This window comes from Camelus bactrianus, chromosome 5, assembly GCF_048773025.1.
Source record: "Camelus bactrianus isolate YW-2024 breed Bactrian camel chromosome 5, ASM4877302v1, whole genome shotgun sequence".
Classification (NCBI taxonomy): domain Eukaryota; kingdom Metazoa; phylum Chordata; class Mammalia; order Artiodactyla; family Camelidae; genus Camelus; species Camelus bactrianus.
The window spans coordinates 12036298-12063249 of NC_133543.1; the positions used below are offsets into that span (position 1 = coordinate 12036298).

The window sequence follows — 26952 nt, forward strand, 5'->3', positions numbered from 1 at the left end:
TGGAATAGGCAAACTCAGAGACATAGAAAGTAGAATAGTGGTTGCCAGGGGAGAGGGCAATGAAGAGTTATTTTTGAACGGGTAGACAGTTGCTCTTTAGGACGGAAAAAAAGTTCTGGAGATGGATAGCGGTAATAGCTGCACAACATTGTGAATGTACTTGATGGTGCTAAACTGTATACTTAAAAATGGTCATATGGTAAAATTTTATGTTTTGTGTATTTTACTACAATAGAATTTTAAATATACATATTTCTGCTTAGGGTTACTGTTATATCAATATTTACAATAAAATAGTATTTGAGAGCGACATTCAGCAGAAATGGCAGAGTAAAGATCTTTGAAAAACCTCTCCCCCTAAAGCGTCAGGAACACTAGAGAAAAAAAAAATTGTCAAATCAAACTTTTTCGAAACTCTGGAAATTAACTAAAGGCTTTCAAAATTCCATGGGACTTTCATTCAAGAAAAAGGCTAAATAGGGAAAGTAACCTTTATGACATTTTAACTTGCCCTATTACTCTCTACCTCTCCCCAGCTATGCAGGAACCAACAGCCCTGCAAAAAAGGTGAAAACCAGCAGACTAGGAAAATTTCCAGGCATTCTCTTCATTTGAGCTGAATCAGACCTTACTCAGCGCCAAGTGTCTTTTTCCTGGAGGTGTTTGTCAAAAACAATCAGGGATAATTGTTTAATGTCTCAGTTGTTTAAGTGGTGATAGCAGTTGGATTAATACAAAGCTGGTGAAAGAAACAGAAGAAAAATTTAGGGAATGAGATATCTACAAGGGGTCTTGAAAAGCGCTCATATTCCTTGGACTCTAAAAGGCCACATATGCATGGTGGCCAGGAAAAATCTTTGAAGACCCTCAACTCTTGGCTCTAACCTTGACACTCTGTGCAAGCAAGAACTGAAGGCTACAGCAGAGTTGTAAACTGCCTGGTTGAGTGCTGAAAGCATACCCCAGCATGTATACAGACACCTTTGGGAAAAACTGGAAGACTTTTTTTGGATTCATGCATTTAAAAAAATTTCTGTTTATTCGTTAGGTGACAATTAGCTAATAAGCAGAGACTTGAGAGGCCACACGTAGGCAAAAAAATACATATTTTAAAGTCACTAAATACAGTCAAGTCACTAAATAAACAACAATTGCAACAACAACAAACCTCGGTGGGGCAAAGACTTTGATTTCTAGAGGTGTCACATGACATTAATTAAAACATCCAGTTAACAACAAATTTTGGAGACATATAAAGAAACAAAAATGTGACCCATACTCACAAAAAGAAACAGTTGCTACATACTACTCCTGAGAAACCCCAAGCATTGGACTTACTACACAAAGTTTTAAAATCAGTTATTTAAATATATTCAAAGAACTAAAGGAAATTCTGTCTAGCAAACTAAAGGAAAGTTTGAGATTTATATCTCACCAAATGATATGAATAAAGAGAAAGAAATTAAGGAAAAGAAACAAATAGAAAACTGGAATTAAAAATATAATAACTGAGATGAAATATTCACTAGAAGGGCTAAAAAGATTTTAGCTGACAGTAAAAAGAAATTAGTGAACTTCAAGATACAGCAATTGAGATTATTCAGTCTAAGGAACAGAGAAAAAGAGACCTGTGGGACAGTAGACGGTATCAATATATGCATATATGCAGAAGGAGAAGAGAGAAACAAAGGACCAGTGCGTAATAAAGAGTTTGGCTAGCTCCCTGGTTCCTGGGAAGTAACCTCTTAAATCCTGAAATCTCCTGGAAGGCAGGAGTGGTGTGTTTGTTATTTACGGAGGGCCCCAAAGACCACATTTGATAGTTTATACTAAGGAGGTGGTTCATGGTGGGCCCTCAGTTTATGCTAACAAGATGACTCAGAATGGAAGCTGCCTAGGCCAGAAAGACCAATCATGTGATTAGAGGATTGGAGTGTTTGTTTTTTTTTTTTAATTGAAGTATAGTCAGTCACGATGTGTCAGTTTCTGGTGTTCAGCACAATGTCCCAGGCATGCATATGGTTTTGAGCAGCATGACCTCCGCAAACAGGAGAGGGGCTGCAGACTGAGTTCAGCTACACGGCCAATGATTCAATCAATAGTGGCTGTGGACTGAAGCCCCAGTAAAAACTCTGGACGCCAAAATCTGGCTGAACTTCCCTGGTTGGCAGGACCCCACATGTTATCTCACATCAGTGACCTGGGAGGGTAATGTATCCAGACTTCATGGGGAAAAGACACAGAATTTTTAGGTTCCAAGCTTTCCCAAACTTGCCCTATGCACCTCATTCTTTGGCTGGTTCTGATACATATTCTTTTATTAAGTAACACTAATCGGAAAGATAGCACTGTGCTGAGTTCTGTAAGCCATTCCAGCCAATTGACAAAACTGAGAGAGCCCTTGCAGTCGTGGCCAGCTGATCATAAGCAAGGGTGGCGTGGGGACCTCGGAACTTGTGGCTGTTGTCTAAAGTGAAGACAATCTTGGGGAGGACCATGTCCTCAATCTATTAGGACTATGGCCTAACTCTGAGCAGTGTGGTGTCAGAAGTCATAACAGGCCAAAAGACTATTAGAAGAAATAAAGGGTAAAAAGTTCCCAGATTTGATGGAAAACATTAATTTATATATCTAAGAAATGTGATTAGGGTACATCCATATAATGTATGATTTCTCAATCTCAGCACTATTGACATTTTGGACTAGATAACTCTCTGGAAGGGAAGGGATTGTCAGGTGCATTATAAGACGTTTAGCAGGGTTCATGGCTCTTACTCACTAGATGCCAGTAGCACCCCTCCCATCCCCCAGAACCAGTAATGTCTCCTCACACTGCCAAATGTGCCAGGTGGGGCAAAACTGCTCCTTCTGATTGAGACCCACTGATGTGATGGATACTACACAGGTATCTAAATAACTGAGAATACTCTATGCACTGAACTAGAAAGACCTATAATTTAGAGTTTGCTAAGTGAAAAGGCCAAGGTACAGAATAGTTATGTAATATACTACCACTTTTGAATAAAGGTTAGAAAGGAGTAAATATTCATTTAGCAAAACACAAAAAATACTTTGGAATAATTCAGAGAAAACTTAAAATAGCAACCACCTGTTATTGGATGGTGGGTTGATGGATGGCTAGATATAGGGGGAAGTATTTTTTATTTTATTCTTTATGATAGATTTAGTAGCCATGGGAATTTTTAAATAATTAAATACAAAGCAGACAAATCACTTGACTCTTTCCACTGGTTCTGTCTTAATAATCATCACTTTAAGGGTGCTGGACCTTGATTTCCCTCTCAAGCTAATGAGAATCCTGAAGAACACTAAGATTTTCTTTGCCTACACATTGGTTTGGGTTCCTGAAATGTGTACAGTCAGTCATGTTTTGAAAAATGAAAAATTAAGAGAGTAGAAATACTGTAGGGAGGGAAGGGAAGGAAGGTATAACAAGCAGGAAAAACTCAAGAGCTCCACACCTAGACAGAATTATTAAGTGTCAAAAGTGAAAGACAGAAGAGGATCCCCAAACAGGAAGAGAGAACAGACTCATCAACAGACCAGCGCCTCAATAAGATTAACAGCTGATTTCTCAAGAGAAACCACAGAGATCAAAAGGCAACAGAATGACATACTCAAAGTGCTGAAAAGACCGTCAATCAAGAATTCTATATCCAAGCAAATTATTGTTCAAAAATGAAGGATAATGAACAATTTCCAGCTAAACAAAAATGTAGAGAATTTATCACTGGCAGACCTAACCTACAATAAATACTCAGGGCATTGCTTCAGGCTAAAATGAAAAGACACAAGCCAATAACCCAAATCCACACAAAAATTAAGAGCATGAGTAAAGGTAACTATATAGGTAAATACATAGAGTATAAATATATTTTTATTTGAAACTCTTTTTTTCTAGCTCACTTAAAAGCCAACTGTAAAAGGCAATAGTTATAAATCAATGCTAATGGGCATATAATGTGGAAAGATGTCATTTATATGACAATAGCAACATAAAGAAGGGGCTAAATAGAGATTTATAAGAGCTAAGTTCTTCTATACTATTGAAGTCAAGTTGATATAAAAAACATCAATATACTTAAATCTACAAATACTAAATAAAGAGGATTACACACCATAACAAAGTGGGATTTACCCCAGGAATTCAAAGTTAGGTTAACATAACAAGACCAATCAACATAATACATCATATTAACAGATAAAGGACAAAAACCACATGACCATCTCAATAGAAATACAGAAAAAGTATATGACAAATTCCAACACATTTTAATGAAAAAAAAAACCACTCAACAAACTGATAATAGAAGGAAACATAGATAAGCCAATAAAAGAAATTTGCAAAAAACAAAAACAAAAGCCAACAGCTAATATCACATGTGCTGGTGAGCGACTGAGAGCTTCCTCCCCTGAGATCAAGAACAAACAAGGATGTTCACTCTCACTACTCCAATTCAGCACAGTACGTACAAGAAGCTCTAGTCAAGGGGATGGAAGGGGAAGGGGAAGAGGTAAAAAGCATCCCAATCAGAAAGGAAGAATCAAAACCACCTCTATTTGCAGATGACATGTCCTTGTCATCTCAAAGATGACAGTATTTTCCATACAGAAAATGTTAAAGAACCCACACATACACAAAAAGAATCCACAAAAGTAGTAGCATTAATAAACAAGTTCAACACGGTTGCAGCATGTAAGAACAATATACAAAAATCAATTGCATTTCTATGTACAATCAATGAGCTGTCCAAAAATTAAATTAAGAAACTAATTTACATCAAAAAAGGTAAAATACTAAGGAATAAATTTAACAAAAGAAGTGTAAGATTTCTTTATTGAAAACTACAAAACATCACTGATGGAAAGTAACAAGACCTAAATAAATGGAAATACATCCTGTATTCATGGGTTGGAAGATGCAGTATTGTTAAGATCTCAATACTCCCCAAACTGATTTACAAATTCAATGCAATTCGTACCAAAATCCCAATGACCCCATTTTTGCAGAAACTGACAAGTTGATCATGAGTTTCACGTGGAATTGAAAGAAACAGAGAAGAGTCAAACATTCTTCTTCTTCTTTTTTTAAGGAACACCAACGCTCATCCTGTATTTTTATTTAGATAAAAATCGTTTCTCCAACATATTAAGGGCATAGTCAGGCTAAAGAATGGCCTTGTTTCTAGCAGGAGCCATGTCACACTACACAGCTGTGGTCATATTTATGGTGACCTAGTCATTTTCTCTCAGTAGCCTATGTGAGTCCTTTACATTTGTGTAACTGAAGAGCCCAGATTGGGACTTTTTCTAAAAACGTTAGACTGCTCCAAAGCAGAAATGATGTCTCCACCTCCCAAAACTAAAATTTGTTTAAAATTTTAAACAATTATACCCCAATTTCAAATCCTCCAGTTACAAAACTTCCATGAGGAAGGGAGCACCCAGCCGTCACCCTGCTACCAGGTATGTGGGTAAGCTCCTGTGTGCACACATGCATCATGTGTTTTGTGTGTGCATCAAAGACTGATAACAGGTACACAATCACAAATGGTGGCAAAGTCACAGTGAAGACTGTGGGCTATGTTAATTGTCTTTTATTTGCATTTTGCGGTTTCTTTTTGCTTGGATTTTTAAAATTCACCTGAAGCTGAGCAAGCACAAAGCACACATGCCAAGCTAAGCTTTAGAGGCTTTTGCTGGTTTTAAGCCCCTAATATTCTTTTTCTCTTCCCTCGATTTCTCCTAAAAGAAAGCCCCACATGTCTGATTAATTAAAGTTAATCAGATTTTATTAGGTATTTTACAAGTTTTACAAAGTGGCCTGATGCAAAATGGCAGATGGGGCCCATCTGATCACAGAGAGAAGCCCAGTGAAAAGAGAAGCCTGGAAAGCAAAGGTGTTCATTTAAATCAATGGGATCTGGAATCGGAAGATTTTGTTTCAAAAAACATTCATTTTAGCAAATAGTGAGTTGAAATTAGTGCTGTTTATTTGAAACTACATAATAAGTTTTGAAACCACAGGGGCATCTTAATTATCTTGTCTGTAGCTCACTCTTTGGACTCGATTCTGACTTCTTAAAAAAAAAAAATTTAAAACTTTGGTTTTCTCTGTGCTTGAGCAGTTTTCTATCTGTCAGGTGGCCAATGGGCTGGTGCTTTTCAAAATACCTTTTTATTTCAAATTACCAGTGTAATGCATATTCATTGATGAAAATACCATACATCCAGAAGAGCCCAAAGAAAAACAATCATCCGGAATCTCACCACGCTGTTCATGAAAATGTTGCTCATTTGAGGTGTTTACTTCCAGCCTAACACACACACGCACATGCACACACACACACACACATACATACACACACGTACAGACACACCTACATGTGAACACACCTACCCAGACACACTCACATACATTCAGTAACACACTCAGCCTGGGCACAATGCTTTATAACCCGCTCGCTCTAACTTGGCAACAAGTCGGAAACATGTCTTGAGATATTCTTAGTTAATATCTTTTAAATGGCTGCATTGTGCTCTGACATATCATTGTATATTTAAATTATTTCTAATTCTTCACTATCATAATGACTACTTTGGTGTACACATATATTTTATATTCATTATATACTTATGAAGTTTTTGTTCACAGAAGAACCAAACATTCTTAAAAAAAGAGAAAGTTGGAAAACTCACTTGATTATGACAGTAATCAAAACTGAGATACTCACATATGAAAAGATATATAGGTCAATGGAAAACAAGACCATCCCAAAATAAAGCTATATCTTAACAGGCAATTTATTTCTTATAAAGGCACCATGACAATTTGGTGGGGAAAGAGTTTTTTTTTTTTTTCAATAAATAGTGCTTGGGACGGTTAAGCATCCAAAAAGCTATCCAGTTGTATGTTAAATTGGATAAAAAAAAAAAAAGGTGGATTCCTACCTCACTCCACATATGAAAATGAACTGAAGACTGATCAGAGAACTAAATGTTAAGAGAAAAAACTACAATATACTCAGAAGAGGAAAAAGAAATCTTCACGACCTAGGATTAAGCAGGTTTCTTACATGCGATAAAATGGCACAAGCAACAAAAGAAAAAAAGTAACTTGAACTTATCAAAATTTAAAACATTTGTCCTATAAAAGACATTATCAATAAAGTAAACAGAAAAACCAGAAAATGAGAGAAAAGACTTGAAGATCATACATATAAGGAATTCATATCCAGAACACATAAAGAATTCTTACAACTAAACAGTAACAAAAGAAATAACCCAATTAAACACAGGCCAATAATCTGAATAAACACTTCTCCAAAGAGAAAATAAATGGTCAATAAGCACAGGAAAGAATGCTCAACGTCATTCGTGTGTGAGTAATGCACATCAAAACCACAGTGAGATGCCACTTCACACCCACTAGGCTACACTCAAAGACAGACGATACCAAGTGTTGGCTAGAATCTGGAGAAAGTGGAGCTGGTAGGAATGTTTAAGAGTGCAGCTGCTTTGGGAAAACAGTTTGGCAGTTCTGTTAAAAACAGAATTACTGTTAAAAACAAAATTACTACATAAGCAGGCAATTCCACTTCTAGGTGTATACCCAAGACAACTGACAATACGTGTCTACACAAAAACGTGTCCACAATTGTTTACAGCAGAAGCATTATTCATAGTAACCACAGATATGTATCAACTGGTGACTGGGCAAGCAAAATATAGTTGCTATATCCACTTGAGGGACTATTATTTGACCATGAAAAGGAACGAATTACTGACACATGCTCCAACAAGGATAAACCTTGCAAACATTATGCTAGGTGAAAGAAATCAGTCACGAAAGGCCAGATAGTATATGAACCCCTTTATATAAAATGTTCAAAACAAGAAAATCCACAGAGACAGAAATTACATTCATGGTTGCCAGTGGGTAGACTAGGGGAAAATGGGGTGTGATTTCTACTGCATGTCAGGTTTATGAACCTAATAATGTTCTCAAATTAGATGGAGGTGACAGTTTCAAAACTCTGTGTAAATACTAAAAACCACTGAATAGTCCACCTTGAAAGGCTGAGTTTTATGGCATGTAATTATATCTCAACAATAACCATATATATAAAACATTTGAATTTTTCTAAGTCAAAATTCCTTACAAATAGAACAAATGCCTCTTAGAAATGCTACATTCTTAAGAATTTTTAAAATAAAATTTAATCTTGAAGGCAATAAAATTAGCTATTTCAAAAATAATCTACAGAAAGCCTCATGGATATTTCCATTACAGCAGAGCTTGCTGGCAGTCTGCAAATTAGTTAGGAGTGGTGCATAGAAAACAGTGATCCTTAAAGAATTTTATGCCTACTACAGAGACGACAAAAATATAAGCAAATCATTCTCTTTCAAAACCAGCCCTGAAGCACTACTTACCAAGTACACTGCTCTTTGGAAGAAGGTTGTGGTCTCCAGGATTTTGTGCATTGTGATGGTTTCCAACTCATCAGGGTCTAGCTGCTCCTTTTCAAAGGGCATGCCATTGAACAGAACGACAGGGAGTGGACCGACTCCCGTCTGCTCATAGTAGGCTCTTGCTTCCTGAAACACATGGACCCACAAACCACATTATTGTCCTTCATGGGACAAATGGAGCAAAGCATTCACACATACGTGTTTTAACAAGAAAAAAAATCAACAGAAATATGGAAACCAAGAAATAACTAAAGAAGAAAATTTTAATATATATAAAAAAAAATCATACTTAGTATCCTACTAGGTAAAGCTGAGTTTAAATGACTGTGTTTTAATAAAATCTTGCAAATTAGGAAGTGGTTGAAGGTGGGGGAAAGGTGATTTCAAGCAGTCCAGACTATCAGACCTGAATTACATCACTACAGCCAAAGCTACTTAAATAGCCTTTCCGCAGTGACGGAGATACTCTATCCCCACTGTCAAAGGCAGCAGCCACTAATGACATGTAGTTACTGAGCACATGAAGTCCTTTAATTTCCATGTTAAAAACCATGTGTGGCCACAGGCTGCCATAATGGGCAGCACAGGTATAAACTCTCATAAGTTATTAGGCAGATAACTTAAGATGAAATGTTTATACCCAATTCTAAATTAAAAAGGGTCCCTATTACTAAAAAAGAAATTACATCTATAGAAAACCAAACAAGGTTGGTGGGAAAACAGTGCTCAAAAATCACTCTAAAATATACTAAACTCAATCTTTTTCCTTCTCCAGGACAAAAGAGGTTCCTTGGCAGGAAACACCAGGCAAATACATCTGTGGTGGCAAATGTATCTGGGACTTTTCCAACTATCAGCACACATATATTCCTCCAGGTATCTGGGGGACATCTCCACTATTTCAAGGAAGTTCATAAAACCTCAATTTTTAAAATTAAAAAAACTCAATTTTAATAACTTTGAGTTTTGAAAATCAATCCCCCAAGAAAGCAAAACAAAACCCACATTATAACTTTAAGTGACAATAAGAAGTAAGTAACACTGCTTTTCTCTGGAAGTGGCAACTGAGTAAGAGTCAAGGGCGGGAGGTAGATGTTTTGACTATACATTTTCCATTTTTACAACTTGCAAATAGATTATTAGACCAAATAACAGAATGCAGGCCAATTATCAAAGAGTCACGCTTAAAAGTTACATGTGAGAGTGTCTATCAACTGATCACTACAAATGTTAATTACACATAATTTTAAAACATTAACTACAGGGAAAGTCATGAATGAGCCATTCACGAATGATAACTGAGTTTAATAAAGACTCAGAGTTAATATGTCAACTGTAAAATGTCTACATGTATAAGTTAGAACTTTTCTTAAGTACTACTATCTACTGGCTTTGAAAGATACAAATGTGCACCCCTCAGACTATATTCTTTTCAGTTTAAAAGATGTACTTTAATTGCACTACCTCATTTTAGAAATAATTACTTCTTTCAAATATCAGACCCAGAAGATGACATAACTTCAAATTTATAACAAAAGGTACAGATATTTGTCAGGGTAATGACATTTGCTAAATGCACTCATTCTCCTCTTTAAAAAAAAAATGAACTCATTTCTCCTTTTCAAAATACTCTATTTTCCTGGGCTTTTTCATATGGAGGGGTGGTACGGTTCTTGCGACTTAAAAAATCTTACTGATACTTAGATTCTTAGAACCTCTGGGAATCTTACAACATCCTTCTCTTGAGAGTACATGTCTACTTCAATAGCCAGGGAATTATGCTCTGTACATACAAGAAGGGCCTCTGGTCAGCACAGATGAGGAAAACAGCCAGGTCTGGGAAGCTACTAAGGACCGAGTTCTGTGATACTCCCAACTGATTCTTCAGCAAAATCAAGATGTCAGTGCATTAAAGACAACATTTAAAAATACCCTTTTCCCCAGTTGCCCACTGTATTCAATATTTTTCAAGCAACTACTTTGATGGAGCAATCATCCACAAAAAAAAAGGCAACATGTACTGTTCCTTCAACAGGATGATAGAAAACTAGAGCTAAGCATTAAGAAAAAAAAATTCCAAATGTGAAATATGACAAAATTCCATTAGTTTCCTCAAATATTCCCAAAGTGGCCCTTCTTTTATTTTACCTTTTCTTTTTCTCCAGAGCACTACTCACGCTGTTTGTGAAAATGTGACAAATCACTGGGTGCCCATATCAACAGTATTTTATTTTTTAAAAAACATAAAAGGTAAGTGACTGAACAGAAGGTTGGAATACAGTAGTGGAACCATTTTCAGTCTAAACTGAGGAGATCTCCTGACTAGCTTCGACTCCAAACCTGACTGGATATATCGTAAAACAAGGAGATTTAACACTGAAGCAGGAATGATATTACCAGCATCATGGCTAGATATGATGTCCCTCATGGCTGTCTCCAGCTCAGAACAACAGTGATTCAGCATCCATCTACGGATGCATCCAAGTGTCTCTGTGGGAGCTTTGAGATCCAGCACCATACGCCAAGTGGCCCCGAGAAGTGTCACCCACTTGTAACAGGTAACAGGCAGGTAACAGGCAGACAGGCTTTGACCTTGACTGTGGACTCTGCATTGGCCCATCAGCTGGCTCCAGGCCACAGCCTGGGAACCTCAGGGAAAAACTGTCTTAATTAATCACCTACAGACAAGGGAGCCTTTGCGGAAGTCTAGGTTTGCAGAAGAGGAGTTCCAGGACACCGTTAGAGCAAAAAGATACGAGTCTGGACACAGTGGAGAGGGTCAGAGAAACAGTCTGACTTTACTCACATCACCCCTCTCCCAAGACAGCACTGTTTAGAGCTGTGAGACATCTTCTGGGCCCATGATTTCTCCTACAGAGGAAGTAAGGGCAAATGATTGAGTGCTCAACCTCTCCAGCTATGTGAGATGCCGTCAAAGAGGCTCATTTCTCTACTGCCCCAACCAGAACACCAAATTGTGAGCCGCCTCAGGTGGCTGGGAGGGCAGCAGACAGTGCTAGCAGGGGGCTTTTGCACAGCAAAGGAAACCACTGACAAAGTATAAAATCAACCTACTGAATGGGAGTAAATGTTTACAAATACATGACCAGTAAGGGGTCAATATTCAAAATATACAAACAGTTTATACAACACAACATTAAAAAATACTAAACAACCCAATTAAAAAACAGGCAGAAGAACTGAACAGACATTTTTCCAAAGAGGACATGCAGGTGGTCAACAGGCACATGAAAAAAACGTTCAACATCACAAATCATCAGGAAATGAAAATCAAAACCACAGTGACACATCACCTTACACCTGTCAGAATGGCTGTCATCAAAAAGACAATAAAAAAATGTTGATGAGCACATGGAGAAAAGGGAACCCTCTTGCACTGTTGGCAGGAATGTAAATTGGTGCAGCCACTATTGAAAACAGTATGGAGATTCCTCAAAAAATTCATAGAACTACCATACAATCCAGCAATTCCACACCTGGTTATTTATCCAAAGAAAACAAAAACACTTATCAAAAAAAATACATGTGTACCCCTATGTTCATCACAGCATTATTTACAATAACCAAGATACAGAAACCACCTTAACGTCCATCAATGGATGAATGGATAAAGAAGATGTGCTATATACACACACAACAGAATACTACTCAGCCATAAAAATGATGAAATCTTGCCATTTGTGACAACATGGATGGACCTTGAGGGTATTATGCTAAGTGAAATAAAAAGACTAATAAATAAACAAAAGCAAAATAAATGAACAACTCAAACCAAACAAAAACAAACACACAGATACAGAGAAGACAGTTGTGGATACTGGGAGCAGGGAAACAGGTGAAGGAGACCAACTATACAGTGATGGATGAAAACTCAATTTTCTGTGGTGAGCAAGTTGTAGGGAATATGGACATAGAAATACAATGCTACACACATGAAACTTACATAATGTTACAAATCAATGTTACTTCAAAAAATAGGAAGGAAGGAAGGAAACAAAAACAACTTGAATGACTAGAAAAACAAAAAGGAGAAAGGCTAAAAACAACTGGTGCCGAATTAAGTGTGGGTAAGACTTGGGAGGGATACTATCGATCTAGGATTCTGTACTTGGATATAAGAGGAATTATAAACACATTATCAGTATGGTTTCTAATGGAATGATAGCTCGGATCTCCAAACAGCAGAACCAATGGCCTGTCCTTCATTTGAAAAAAAGTTGGTAAATAAATATACTTCCATTGTTTTAAATTAAAACGTTTCAGAAATGTATTTGCTTTCCTTGCCTTCACATTTACTTTCAATAAACTGATCACCTCGTTCCTGCTTACAATAAAAGGTCCTTTGCTGTGCTTACTGTCTCACGAGAAACACTATTATCTTTAAATAAAAATGTTAAAAAATTTCCCTGTCTTTATTATCACATGTTGCCATTCTGTTTCTTACATTTCTTACTACATTCCCATCTTTAGCCTGAACAACTAGATACATGACACACATAAAGCCAGACACTCTATCTCGACAAGCATACATCATATACTCCCCGTGATTTTATCCAGAACATGCATCACACAAGCACCACCACTGCGTTGTAAAAACAAAGTTTTTCCATTTTAATAGTTAACAGGCCAGCTAAAAATCGACGATATCATCACACAATTGAAATATAAACTATATTTGCAAAGACAGAAAAGTGATCTGGTTTCTAAACTTTTAAATGCCAAGTACCTAGATACTTCACCACCACCACCTTTACTGACAAAAACCCCCAAAAAGGGGAGGCAAGGAAAGTACCATGTTGCAGCCAGATGAGAAGTGCCAAAGAAGTCTTACCTTCCGATTCTGATCATAAGCAGAATCAATCCCCAAAATGCTATTCACTTCCACGTAGGGGTATTTCTTCTCCAGGACACTGACTACGTGTTCAACTTTCACTTTTTCTCCGGTCCTTACTTTATTATATATCTGAAGAAAGAAAAACCAGGTAACCGACTACACTTTGAAATCCAAATTTCAGAGTATTTATTATAAAAATTTCAGAACATAGAGGAAAACATTGCTATTTCTCTTAAAAAAGCAAATTGGCTGTATCAGCAATTCTCTCTCTTCCAGGTACTTCCTTATGCCTTCTTATGTTAGAAACTACATATTCTGAAAATGACTCAATCAGTTCATACATTAAGTCCTAAGTGCAAAAATGTGTTATTTTTTAAAAATCTGAATACATGTAAGTAATCCTTGAAGTAAGACCTCATGTCCATGACGTTTAAGGGGAAAAAAGTTTCAAAATATGTATGGCATAATCACTGTTTTTAAAAAGCAGACATAAAACAAATAACACAACTGTGTCTGTATATGCACGATTAAGTACCTGGAAGGATACAAGGGAAGCTTTTAACAGTGGCTGCCTTTATGGAGCAGGAGTAAGGAGGGGAGAGACAGAGATTTTAAACTGACACACTTTAATATTATTAAAAAAAAATTGTTTGCAGTGAACGTAATTCTTTTTACTTTTGCGATTAAAAATAAACAAAAAGGAGTGAAACTCACTATCCTTTCCTTCATACACGTAGTTATGAGGGGAAAAAAAACTTTAAAAAGCAGACTCATTATCCTCAACGATGTCTTCTGAACTTATTTCATTCTCCAAGCCCTACTGCTCACTGCGGTCCACCATCATTTCCCACAGAGATCACAGCAACTGCTCATCGACTCGTATCTGTGCCACTTTCTTTATCCTTCATCAGCTCCATCTCCAAGCATCAGAATGAGGTTTTCAACTGGAGTTTGACTCTGCTATCTGGACACCTGTTATCCAGCCCAGTGGACTCGAAGACCAGGTTTCCATCTCCACTCTGCTCTCACAATACTCCACTCAACTCACACGAACAACTTGGAATCACTACCTCTAATCTGTAGCCATTGTTCAGCTGACTCCTGTTCTTCCTGCACTCAGCTGGGACAACTTCCCACGCCACAAAAACACCCAGGGCCAGCCCCAGTGGAGCGAGGTCCCAGGGCTGCTGGAGCCCCTGTGCTCCCCACACGGTACTGAACCATCTGAGTGATGGTGTCGCCCACCAGATTCTAAGGCCTTTGAGGATGGGGGAAAATGTATTCTGAGCAGCTTCTCTGTATCCCAAGCAGCCAGTATGGCCCTGGCAAATGCCAAGTCTTTAACAGAAGTTGGCCAAATAAACAAACGAACATTTTAACTAATAAAAAAATGCCCCAGACTGAATCTCTGAACAATAAACATGACGAACATCATAAACAGCAGGCTCACATCACATTTACAGGTAAAAGTGGTGACAATCAATTACTTTAAAGATGTGTTTTCAATAATTAACACTACTCTGTAAACAAAAGAACCATTAGTTGTAAAGTTTTTTATACTCAAAAATAGAAAGAAAAAACAAAAAACAAGGAGAGTTCTCTGTCTGAATTTGAGCAAGTACCTTGAATATATATGTAAATATCAGGGTACTTCAGACTTCCCAGTTAAAATAGAGAAAACAGACAATAAGAATTTTATGACTTAACTATTAAACTGATTCCTAATAAAATATCATGCTGGTCTCAAAAGGAAAAAAAAAAAAACACTCTTTTAAGCAAGTAGAGAACATCACATTTAGCAAAAGGCATTAATTAGTGATTTCACATCACCAAAAGGCAGAAGACTAAGATACATTAATATATTAGTATCTAAGGAATTAGGATCTAAGGAATCTTAGTTAAAATCACAGCCATCTATTAGTAACATTGGTGTATCAATAAAGGCAACTCCAGAAATAGAAAATGTGTAAAGTTTGTGTAAATAATTTACCTTTTTCTCTTTAAAAAAATTTAGAATCCCCTTACCACATACTGTTTCTTAGAGTAAGTTAGATTCTAAAAAATTATTCGTCATGTTGAATGAAAACATACATGTGTCAGAGTCTGGAAGGCATGATAATCATCCACCTCCTGGGCAACATAATTATACGCTCTCAGAACAGCCACTCCAGCATCCTGCATCCCATCAACATCTTCAGAGTCATTAACCACAAAGATTAAACCAAGTCTGGAGGAGACAGGGAAGGGAAGGGCAAAAAGAAGAAAAAGAAACATCTCAAAGAATGCAACCAGTTAAAAAAGGAAAGGTATCCTTGTACCCCCACCCCCCAGAAATACTACAGCTAATAGAAGAAGACTATCTTCTCTTCAAAAACACATCTCACATCATACTGGAACATGGTTGGCAAAGACATTCATCACTCACAGAACAAAAAAGCAGGTTCCCAAAGGCAGCTCAGACCTTTTTCACTGTGGAAGCAAGCTGTTTCCACATCATGAAACGAGGCTGTGACTGACATGAAGGGTGTTGCTATAATTTTAGATGGAGATTTTATTGTTTTTAAACAAGAATTCGGGGAACTGAACATTTTCAGAATGTGAAAATATATAGAAAAGGAGGGATTTGGAGATTTAATATCAGCAATATGAGCTTCATAGGTCACTGGAAAGTGTAAAAATATTTACTACTGTCCTCAGACAAAAAGCTACAACCAAAGTTAAAGTTTACCACATTTTAAAACTTAAAGGAATAAACCGTGAGACACCATTACACCTCTACAGACGGGCCAAAAAAATCCTGCACTGGCCACTGTAGAGGCCACTAGCCTCCACACTGAAGTAAAAGCAGTGGAGAAAGGACTGTCTTTTTAACAAATGGTGCTGGAACGACTGGACATCCACCTGCAAAATAATGAATCCAGACAGAGATCTTATACCCTCACAAAAACTAACTCAAAACGGGTCACAGACATAAATGTAAAACACAAATTGTAAAATTCACAGGAAATAACATAGGAGAAAATTAGGTGATCTTCAGTTTGACAATGACTCATTAGATCTAACTTTAGATTACCCACAACAAAAAGAATTTTTAAAGTGGATTTCATTTAAATTAAGAACTTCGGCTCTGAGAAAGAAACTTAAGAGAATGAAGACAAGCCACAGGCTAGCAGAAAATCTGTGCAAAACACCTGTCTGATACAGGACTGATGTGTGAAATATACAAAGAACTCTTAAAACTAACAAAAAAGTTTAAAATGGGCAAAAGAACTGAACAATCACCTCCCCAAATAAGACATACAGCTGGCAAATAAGCTCAACTTAAAAGATGCTCAGCATCCTATGTCATTAGGGAATTTCAAATTAAAACCATAGTGAGATACCACTACGCATCTATTAGAGCAGCTAAAATCCAAAACTCGGACACCACCAAATTCTGGAGAGGATGTGGAGCGCTAAGAACTCTCACTGCTGGTAAAAATGTAAATGGTACAACCACTTGGAACACAGTGTGGTGGTTTCACAAAAAACTAAACATGGTTTTACCATAAGATAAAGCAGCCCTACTTCTCAGTACTCACTCAAATGAGCCAAAAATACATCCAAACAAAAACCTGAATACCGATGTCTGTAGCAGCTTTATTCATAACAGCACTAACTTGGAAGCAAAGATGTCTGTTAACAGGAAAATGGATTAAAAAAAACTACAGTACATCCATATAATGGAATATTATTGGCAGTGATAAAAAGAAATGAGCTATCAAGCCACAAAAAGGCATGGACAATGCCTAAAAGCCTACTCCTAAGTGAAAGAAGCCAATCTAGAAATGTTACAAACATCATGATTCTGGAGAAGACAAAACTATGGAGACAACAAGGTCAGTGGTTGCCAGGGCCTGGGAGAGAGGGAGAGAGGAGGGGAGAGAGGGACAAAACTGGAGCACAGGGGATTTTTAGGGCAGTGAACTCATCTGCATGACACTACAGAGGGGAAAGGTCATTATTCATGTGTCAAAACCCACAGAGTGTACAACAAAAATAATGAACCCTAATGTAGACTAGGGACTTTAGTTAATAATAATGTTACCAATACCAGTTAATTAATCAACACTGTTCTAAAAAATACAAAGTTGATTTTTTTTAAGTACAGCCTAAAAATAGAAGATGAAAATATAAACATATATCAAACATCATGCCCTAGAATGTGTGTATACATGGATGAGGTGGTGAGAGTCTGTTTTTAGATGAAAATTGTCTTTGTTTTTTTTTTTTTTTAAATCCCACTTATGACAGAAATCATATAAGTAAGCTCCAGGCAGAAATGACCTAAATATTATTCTAATGAAAATAAATTACAGGCTAGCACCTAATTATCTCCCCACAAAGTAATTCCCTTTCTCAAGTACCCAATTTCTAGAAAGGATGTCAGAGTTTCCTGTTAGCTAGACCTCAAAACTCAGACTTCTGAATTCTCAGATTTGTCCCCTCGTCTCCTCGGGTCCTGGTGACAGCTGAGCATAGCACATCACCTCAAACTAAGGAAACCAGCAGCTGGTCTGCCCTGGGTCTTCCTGCCAATTGTCCACAACACGTCTCTTCACTGCCTATGAGTTGAGTGTCTTCTTCTCACCTGCCTTTGCAATCTGAAGACCACATTCCCTCTCTTTGTCCCTCAGTGCAACTCAGTAAGTATTTAATTAGTGCCCACTGCATACTTCTTCTGTGTTCTTGTACTTCTCTTGTAATTAAAACATAGCACTGGCTATAATTCAGTAGTTTATTCATCTATCCAACCAGGCAGTATTCATGTGTTAAACTAAAAATGTAATTAAACTCAAAATCTCTGCTCTTCCATCAATGAAAACTCATCATTTTCTTCAAAGCCTATCTTAAATTCAACTTTGCCATGAAATCTTTGTCCGTCCCAAGTATCTGCCCATAATCTTTCGTTTCCTGAAATTCTAAAGCACTTATAACTAGTAGGACATAACCTAGCACTTGATCAAATATCTTACTGGAAGTACACACGGTATTTTTTTCCAAGAAGGTAGAAATGTGGCTTACACACCACTCACAGCACTTAGCTCAGTGCTGAGTGCAGAACACACAACTGTTAGCTGAACAGTTCTTTTCTTCTTTGTTTTCATGTTTCCTAAGAATTCAAGTTACCAGAGACTACGTTATTCAGAATCTAAGTGAGAATGTCTTAATCCTTATATGTAAACCCTTGAAACACTGTTCTTAAAAGGCACCGTGGAACCCCAGCCATTCCAGTACCCTGTTGGCAGACTTGGTAACACAAGTGACATACATGTGTCTGTGTGCATCACAAAAAGCTGTATAAACATCTGGACAGTCTAACAAAAGTTCTTGGCAAAGGTCCTCATCTCTCCTGAAAGTGGAAGTAGGTTCTGTGACGTGGACGCTTACCTAGGAGGGCTCCCTTTCGCTGGGAGCAAGATGAGACCACGTGCTATTTTTAAACAGGCTATTTGTTAATAATTCAACAGTGGTAAGATTCTATTCATTGAGAATCAAATTCTCTATCCCAAAAGATACTGGTTTCATACCGAGCAAAGATAAAACTGCTGTTAATGATCCCCACTATTAATTATCCTATAATTCAGCAGCACCAGAGCCGCTCTTAAGAAAGACAAACACAACCTCAGCTAAATGAGACAGACCGTCATATCAATACCACCGTTACCTTAGTGGTATATGATTACTGAGGAACATCTCAGCTGTGTTCATCAGCTCTGCAGTGCTCTCATGGGCAGGGTCAACTAGGAAAACCTGCAGGGGAAGAAAAAGGAAAACATGAAATCACATTTACTCACATGTCACCGGGCCAATAAAAATGACTTCTTTATACTTGCAGGCCACCTTCTTCCAGGCACTTTTGATCCACACAGAAAAGGAGTTACATAGCACCTACCCTCCCTTTGTGTTGAAAGAACGTGGAACTGAAAGGCTCAGTGATCTTCCCCTGGTATTATGCTAATAACGTGGGCTTGTATCCAGGTGGCTAACACCTAGTCTTTACTCAAGTTCTACTAACCCTCCCGCCTTAGAAAATGGAGATTAGCTTCTTGTGTACTCATTTCAAAGGACCTCTGAATTAAGAATTCACTTAGAACCCAATTTTTAGACCACAATACTAGCTGTCATGTATTAAGCTCTCCTGATGTGCTTTAAAAAATAATTATTTCATCTAATTTTATTTAGTCAAAATTATCATTTAATAAATTATCTTTCGGTAAGCGAAAAAGAAACTGAAACTTTGACTGGGAAGGAAAAAAGTGGTTTCAAGAGTGAGGGAAGTCAAGAGGACCGTTTCCCTTGCATGTTTTGAGGAGGCCAACCTCGGCCCTCACCTGCTCCTGTCTCTTCAGGAGCTGCATGAGGGAAGAGAAAGAAATGAGGAAATGGGAAAAGACAGCCAACCAAGAATCTTCCTCCTCTATCTCTCCAAAGCAGTGAAATACGGAATAAAAAGTAGGAGCTGACAGCAAGACTTATTTAAGAGAATAAATTGAACCATTAAATTTTACAGATTAAGATATTCAAGAAAAACGGTAGCAACATTCTCATCTTCTGAGGAGAAAAGAACCTTCTTAAAACTCAAACAACACAGCCTGAACCATCAGGTTAAGGATGAGAAGCACTCCTTATATACTGACATCTTTCTAGCTGTACAAACGATCCACACATTTCCAAGTCCTTTCAGTTTTAGGATGGGGCTATACAACGGGCACATTTAGCAGTGGCAGTGGTGGGAGAAGCAGCTGGGGAAGGAGAGAAGTGAACATTCGCGATATGACAGGAAGGGAGGGGACAAGGCACAGGAGAAACAGAGATCATGGCCAGGCAATGTGGAGTTTTACTCACCATGTTATGCAAGTTCTTCCTGATCTGGCGGATAACACCGGGAAACGTGGGGCGAAGTAACTCCTGTAGACTAGAAGGCCATGAATTATAGCGGCTGTCAACCTCCAGGTTGTTGATCCACTAAGGAAAAATGAACACAAACCAGTGCATACACTTTAGTCACTACCAGTGAAATCTGCAGAGGCAACAATAAGACTTTAAATTATTTTAAGAGGAATTACATGGGAAAAGACCATTTTCAAAAATACAACGATTAAATAGAAAAATGAGTGACTAAAACACAAGCCACAGAATTGAGAAGGCAGTTGCAACCTACAAAATCAATTCAGAACTAATGTCAAGAATATCTGTAGAAATTTAACATATCAATAAAGGCGAGCAACATATGAGAAATGGAAATGAGTCAAGAACATGAGTAAGAACTTTACAGAGAAAATTCAAATGGGCAGTTAACACAGGAAAGATGTATGCCTTCACTTATAATAATTCAAGACATATAAATTAAAACCACAATGAAATTTCACACTCATTAAACTGAAAAAATTTTTAAGTTTGTCAATATCCAAGCACAGGCAAAAACAGAGAGCAATGGGAACGCTCACCAATTCTGGGGTCTGGAACGGTCACTTTAGAGAAGGTGACCTAATAAAGCTGACGCCTTTATTACTATCCTACCACTAGTACTCCAGCTCCAGGTATCTACCCCAAATAAATTCTCACACGTATGCAGGAAGAGAGGGGTACAGAAAGGCCAAAACAGTATGGCTTGTAACAGCAAAAAATTAGAAACAACTTAATATCCATAAGGAAAGCAATGGATAAAGTAGTACGTAACATTTGCATAGAAAGAGCAGGGTGGGAAGATATGCATGTATTACCTTGCTCAGGTGGATACAGAGTATTTCTGGAAAGGTATACAAGGAATTGATAATGTCTGTTGCTTCTGGGGAGAAAAACTGGACATCTGGGTGAACAGTCTTTACAATAAATACTCTTTCGCATGTCTTAAATTTTAAACTGTGAATTTATAAAAGATACTTCAAAAAATAAGTTAAAATATATAACATGGTATGATAAACTTGACCTATATGTATCAACCTACTGAGTCTTGAAAAAACTGTTGAGTAATAATTAAAAAAAAATTGATGAAGGATGCTAACATGGCATTTGTCAAAATTTTAAAGGATGCAATGGGGAAGAAAATGATCCAGTAAGGGACAGGAGGGAAACATGCCAACCTCAGGAGAGGAATTACTGCATGGAGAAGAGGGAGGGACTGGGAAGGGATATAAGGAAGGCTTTGGCTGAAGCATTTTTTTCTTCCAAGACAACAAACCTGACACAAAATGATTAAATGTTAACATTTAGTAAATATGCTGATGGTCACATGGCTGTCAATTACATTCATCTCTTTACTCTTTGTAACTGAAAACATTTTAACAGGAAAACAAATGGCATAACAGTATTCATCAAAATAACAGTTATACCACCAAATGAGAACTCAAATCGTTGTATCTACAGTCTATATTATTTCTCTTTCAAAAAAATCCCTCAAATAAATGCAGCACAGACACCAAGAAAAGGGGACTAGAGAGTTGAGGGGGTGACAAGCACGTCTCCATCACTGATCTCACCTTCACCACCATTGCCCGAGACTGCCCACGACTCCCCCCGCCTCTTTCACAGATGAGGAGACAGAGGCCCAGATACATCACAGAGCAGATACTAATCTTTATAAATCCTTCAATATAAAATATCGAAGTTGTTAAAGAAGTTTATCAGCTAAAAATTGTGATGTTTGTAAACAGTATCACATAAGACATGGGAGCAACTGAGAAAATATAAGCCAAATACTTTCCCAGGAGATGCTCAGCTGAATCCTAGAGGGATTTTAAAAGTGGGAAAATCACTGTCTTAAGCACATTAAGCATAATAGCTCAACTTTCTGGAGCATTTAAGAGCCTACTTTATTATATACACATAGTCCCATATAAGCAGTTGTAAATCTTTGATGCCTACAAGAGACGATAGGGACAATCTACTTCTCACAAAAGACAAATGAGAAAACCATAGTAACACACGTGGCCAGAATGCCCCGTGGACACGCCCAGAGACACCTACCGAAATGGCAGGGCTCCTGATGTCCACGGCATAGTCGGCCTCAGAGGGCTGGATGTTCAGCTTCAAAACGTTATGCAGGGAAAGGCCTTCTATTCCCAATCTGTGCAGACCCTCCATGACCCGAGCTTCATTCCTCAGCGTATCAAACAGACTGGAAAAAACAAAAGACAGAAAAACAGGTATTTAGTAGAAAAAGCTTTAAAAAAAATTCTCACCATGAAAAAATACACTCAACGTCCTACCAAAGTAGTTGAGAAATCAAAAAAGGGAGCTCTTCCCCTGCTTCGTTTTCTCCAAGTATGTAGAACAAAGTAGGTAGGACTTGCTTCATGGTTCATGTTTATTTATATTTATCAACATATACATTGCTTATAGAAATCATCTTTAAATAAGGGAAGCAAATGGCAAAATACCCTTCTTTCTTATGCGTGAGGTATATTCCATTACATATACATGTTGCATCTTCTTTATCCATTCATCTACTGGGGTGCACTCAGGATGCTTCCATATCTTGGCAATTATAAATAATGTTGCTGTTAATAGCGGGGTGTATATATCTTTCTGAATTAATTCTTCTTTTGTGGTTGGCTTTATTCCTTTAATAACTATGTAAGTTTAAAAAGATAAAGCTCTAATCTATTCTTAGAAACAATAAACAGTACATATATGTCAATTAAAAAATATGTGCAGTATATTGTGTATATGTATTTACATGCAATATATTGTATATGTGCAGTCAAATTGTAACAATTCTACCTAATAAAACTAAAAACTGAAAGGAGGAAGGAAGGAAAGAAAGAAAGAAAGAGCGAGTTATGGTAACTTAAAAAAAAAAGAAATCATCTCTGAATAAAAACACACAACTTGAGAATGAAATAACCCTAAGTCTGGATTTTACGCTGCATGTTTTTAAAAATACTAATTCCTCTGCAATACTTCTTACAACTGCACATATGAACCTACAATTATCTGAAATTAGTTTATTAAAAACCCCCAAAATACACTAGATTATATATGTTAATATATGCTTTAATATCAGTATCAATTTACACAGGCGCACACACGTACGATCACAGAAAAAAGGTCTGGAGGAATTCCTACCCAAGTTAGAGGTATGCTGGGTGAGGAACAAGAAATAAGAAGATGAAATGAAGACTTTACTTTTTAGTTCCTTTATCTCTGTACTATTTAAAACTGTTTACAACAAGCAATTACACAGTTTGTGATACTACAGAAAATTAAAGAGATATATTTTTTAATAAAAATATAGGCAATCTTTTAATGTGTTGTTTACTAATTTTTTACTAGCTCTGTAAAGCAATATGTGGACATAAAAGCTTAATTAAAATAATTAATTTGAAAAATATCATACTCTGGAAGCTACTTCTTCTGAAGCCTTAGCAATAGCTACTTTTTTATGATTACGAAGCCACAGTGTCAACTGTATCAATTTTAATTTCAAGGATAAAATCTGAATTCTACCTGTCCATTGCACCCACCCCTAAAAATTCATGAGGACAACTTAGAGCAATTTAGTCCTGAACCACATTTTAACAGAAAAAGACACATATTTATATAACATATGTAAGACAAAACCCCTTCTGAGAAACAACAGAGGCCGCATTTTGAATGAACTTACGTCACATTGTCCCAGAAGCCAAAGACCCTGCTCTTTTCTGTTCCCATGGTTGACAGGAAAACTATGGCTCTACAAGGAAATCCTCAAAAGACACGTGGGCCTTAAAAGTCCAAGGCATCAGATAAAATGGCCAACTATCATGTGCTCAGAACACAGGCACATGTACACACACTCCCTGGGCCTGGGACGTCATCAGGCTTTGTAACTAACTACATCAAGGAGGAACCAGTCTGAACACGTCACCAGGGGCCACACGTTGTAAAAACTTTTCAGGGAATGAAAAATGTCACCCATACCTGAATATATCCTGTGTCTCTAAATCAATGTGAAGTCCATTGATGAACAGGGCTGACTCTCCAGGCTGTAATCCTAAAGTTCCCTTGAAATACTGAAACATTAAAAATTTATTAAGGAGCAGGAAGAGAATGTTCAACAACAATTTCCATGTTCGGGGCTTTATTCTATGCACAAATGTTGACATCCTTTTATTTACTATGGGAAACTTCAGGCTGGGTTAAGATTTCCTTTAATGGACCCTCACAGACTGTTCTTAGCACTTACTACAACGGAATAAAACTGCTGGTCTATGTGGCTTACACCTCACCCCTCTTCCTCCCTCCTTCCCTCCTTTCAATAATGATTAATACCACCGCTTCCTACAACGTCAGGGGGAAGGAGGGTACTAATTAAGCCAAGTGCTGAGGGTCACTTGTCTGTTAGCCTTCCCTGTCTGTGATGCTAGCCAAGGTTGCCCCAGCAGCCATTAACAGCTGTGCCCTCTTGACAAAGTCCAGGGATCTGCTCTAAAAGAGTTTCAAAACCCCATGCCTCCCTTAAACCTTCAAACAAAGGCCCACCAAGAAACCGTGAGTTGCTGCGGTGAGGACAGCACTTACATGCAGCCTAGTTCTCCGAGACCTGACCTCTGTGGGGCCCTCCAACCCCTGCTCCCTGCGACGGCGGAGCACATGTTGACTGTGCAGCCCGCACAGCCCTCAGACCCGCCTGACCCATCAGAAACATCACTTTGGGGCCATATTGTAGCTTCTGTTGATTTATATCCCCTCCATTCAATTCCTCTTCCTCTCCAAGGAAACTGGGGCTGTTATTCACATATCTGACACCACACAGTAGGCGAAGGAAGAAGAGGATCAGATCCCACAGACAGAACTTGATCCATTAACTCTCCCAGGGCTGGAGGAGAGGGGCAGGGACCACTGAGCTCCCTTTGCTCCCTAGCAGTCAGGGGACCAAGAGGAATGAACTCTAAGATCTAGTATTGTATGGGACAAACACAAACAAAACAAAACGATGTGGAAGCCATGGCTTTTGCATCTTTGCCTTGCAAGGATTAAATGGCAAGCAAGGTAAGGGAAGAACAGAAGAGCTCAATCAATGAGGATCAGAATTTTTTGCATGGGAAAGAAAATCTTCATGTCCACTCGCTCCCAGGGTGCAAATACAGCACCCTGCGACTGGGAGAAAGACTGACGCTGGCCTGGTAAACATAGCGCAGACCTATTTCTAGATCTGGATGCTGGAAACACAGGTGGGTTCCCTTTGTGAAAATGCATCACACTAAAGATGCAGGATTTGTGCACATCTTTGTATGTGCCTTATGTTTTTGTATTTTATACTTCATTAAAATATTTTTACTCAAAAAAAAAAAGTAGAAGTAGAAGAATCCATGAAGTACCAAAACACAGCCTGTGTTTAATGTTTTATCATCAGTGGAGGGGAAAAAGCCCTAAAATTAAGGTCATATTTGATACTGTTATTCTGGGAATTTAAAATTAAGTAAATAAAAATGGTCAATAAGGTTTCTTCAGTTTAGTAAATATCTGAGGTACATCTGGATTACTTATTCCTTGGATCTATTTAATTAACTAATATACATAAAGATTAAGAAAATCTGGGGTAAAGAGTAGACTGAACACAAGCATTTCTTCTTTTTTCCCCTCCTGAAAACTCCCTTGAAATGCCATTTTTTTTTTAAAGGGCCTCTTTTAAAGTTATAAGTCTGGGGGAAGGGTATAGCTCAAGTGGCAGAGCACATGCTTAGCATGAATGAGGTCCTGGGTTCATTCCCCAGTACCTCCTCCAAATATAAACAAATAAATAAATCCAATTACCTCCCCCTCACAAAACAAAACAAAATGCAAAAATAAATAAATTTATAAATCCACAATGACGAAGAGAACAGGAAAGAAAAAGGGCAACTTATTGTGGAAGCTGGAAAGGAGATGTGGGAGGAGCAGCTGTCCCAGCAACCCTGAGAAAGCCAGATGCTAGGCTGACAGTGGAAAAAGCCAACAAGAACCCCAAGTGACCTTGTGGAGCTCCCCCGAAAGGCTCAGGAGTTGGCAGCACGAAGAACACATGCATGAAGAGGTAATTAACAGGCAAAAAAAAATGGCTCTGATAGAATATCTTTTCAAGATGAGAGCCCCCAGACTCCCCTGCTGATTTCATGCAGGCAGATGACTGCGGTCATGACTCCCTCTGCTCCACAAAAGTGGAGGCTCATTCCCTGGAAAGAGGAAAACAGAAAATCTCGGAACTATGTGAAATGAAACACAACTGAGGGCGGGGATCCCACACTGAATACAGGGGACTGAGTGGAAGTTACCAAATGCTCTTCCCCTCTGGCCTTCCACAATCCTGCTGGCCAGACCTCACCCTCCAGGCAGAAGATCAGAAGATCCTTTTCTGGAGACCAAGCGGCTCAAGAGGGAAGGTTTAAAGATTCCGCCATTGGAGTTCCCTAGGAAACGGCCAGAACTCCACAGCCTACAGTCAAAAAAGCTACACCGTTAGGGCTTCCAATCAGCTTTTTATTGCCTCACTCCTCAATATGAGCGGTTGGCCACAGACCACCAGACATCTAAGGAAAGTCTCTAACATTAAAGACAAGAGAACAAGACAAAAAGAAAGGCAACTTAAGAGGCAACAG

General features: G+C 38.0%; 1 protein-coding gene across 2 annotated transcripts in view; it reads right to left on the bottom strand.

Moving 5' to 3' along the window:
- The window catches only part of UGGT1 (UDP-glucose glycoprotein glucosyltransferase 1), a 106317-nt gene that overhangs the window by 46382 nt on the left and 32983 nt on the right, over window positions 1-26952 (bottom strand). For both annotated transcript variants that reach the window (XM_074363429.1, XM_074363428.1), the window contains exons 12-18: window positions 24296-24387; window positions 22361-22511; window positions 20240-20359; window positions 19059-19144; window positions 15443-15578; window positions 13349-13480; window positions 8458-8622 (exon numbers count right to left, since the gene is read on the bottom strand). In XM_074363429.1, the coding sequence (XP_074219530.1) occupies window positions 8458-8622; window positions 13349-13480; window positions 15443-15578; window positions 19059-19144; window positions 20240-20359; window positions 22361-22511; window positions 24296-24387 (882 nt within the window). The remainder of the gene's footprint in view (window positions 1-8457; window positions 8623-13348; window positions 13481-15442; window positions 15579-19058; window positions 19145-20239; window positions 20360-22360; window positions 22512-24295; window positions 24388-26952) is intronic.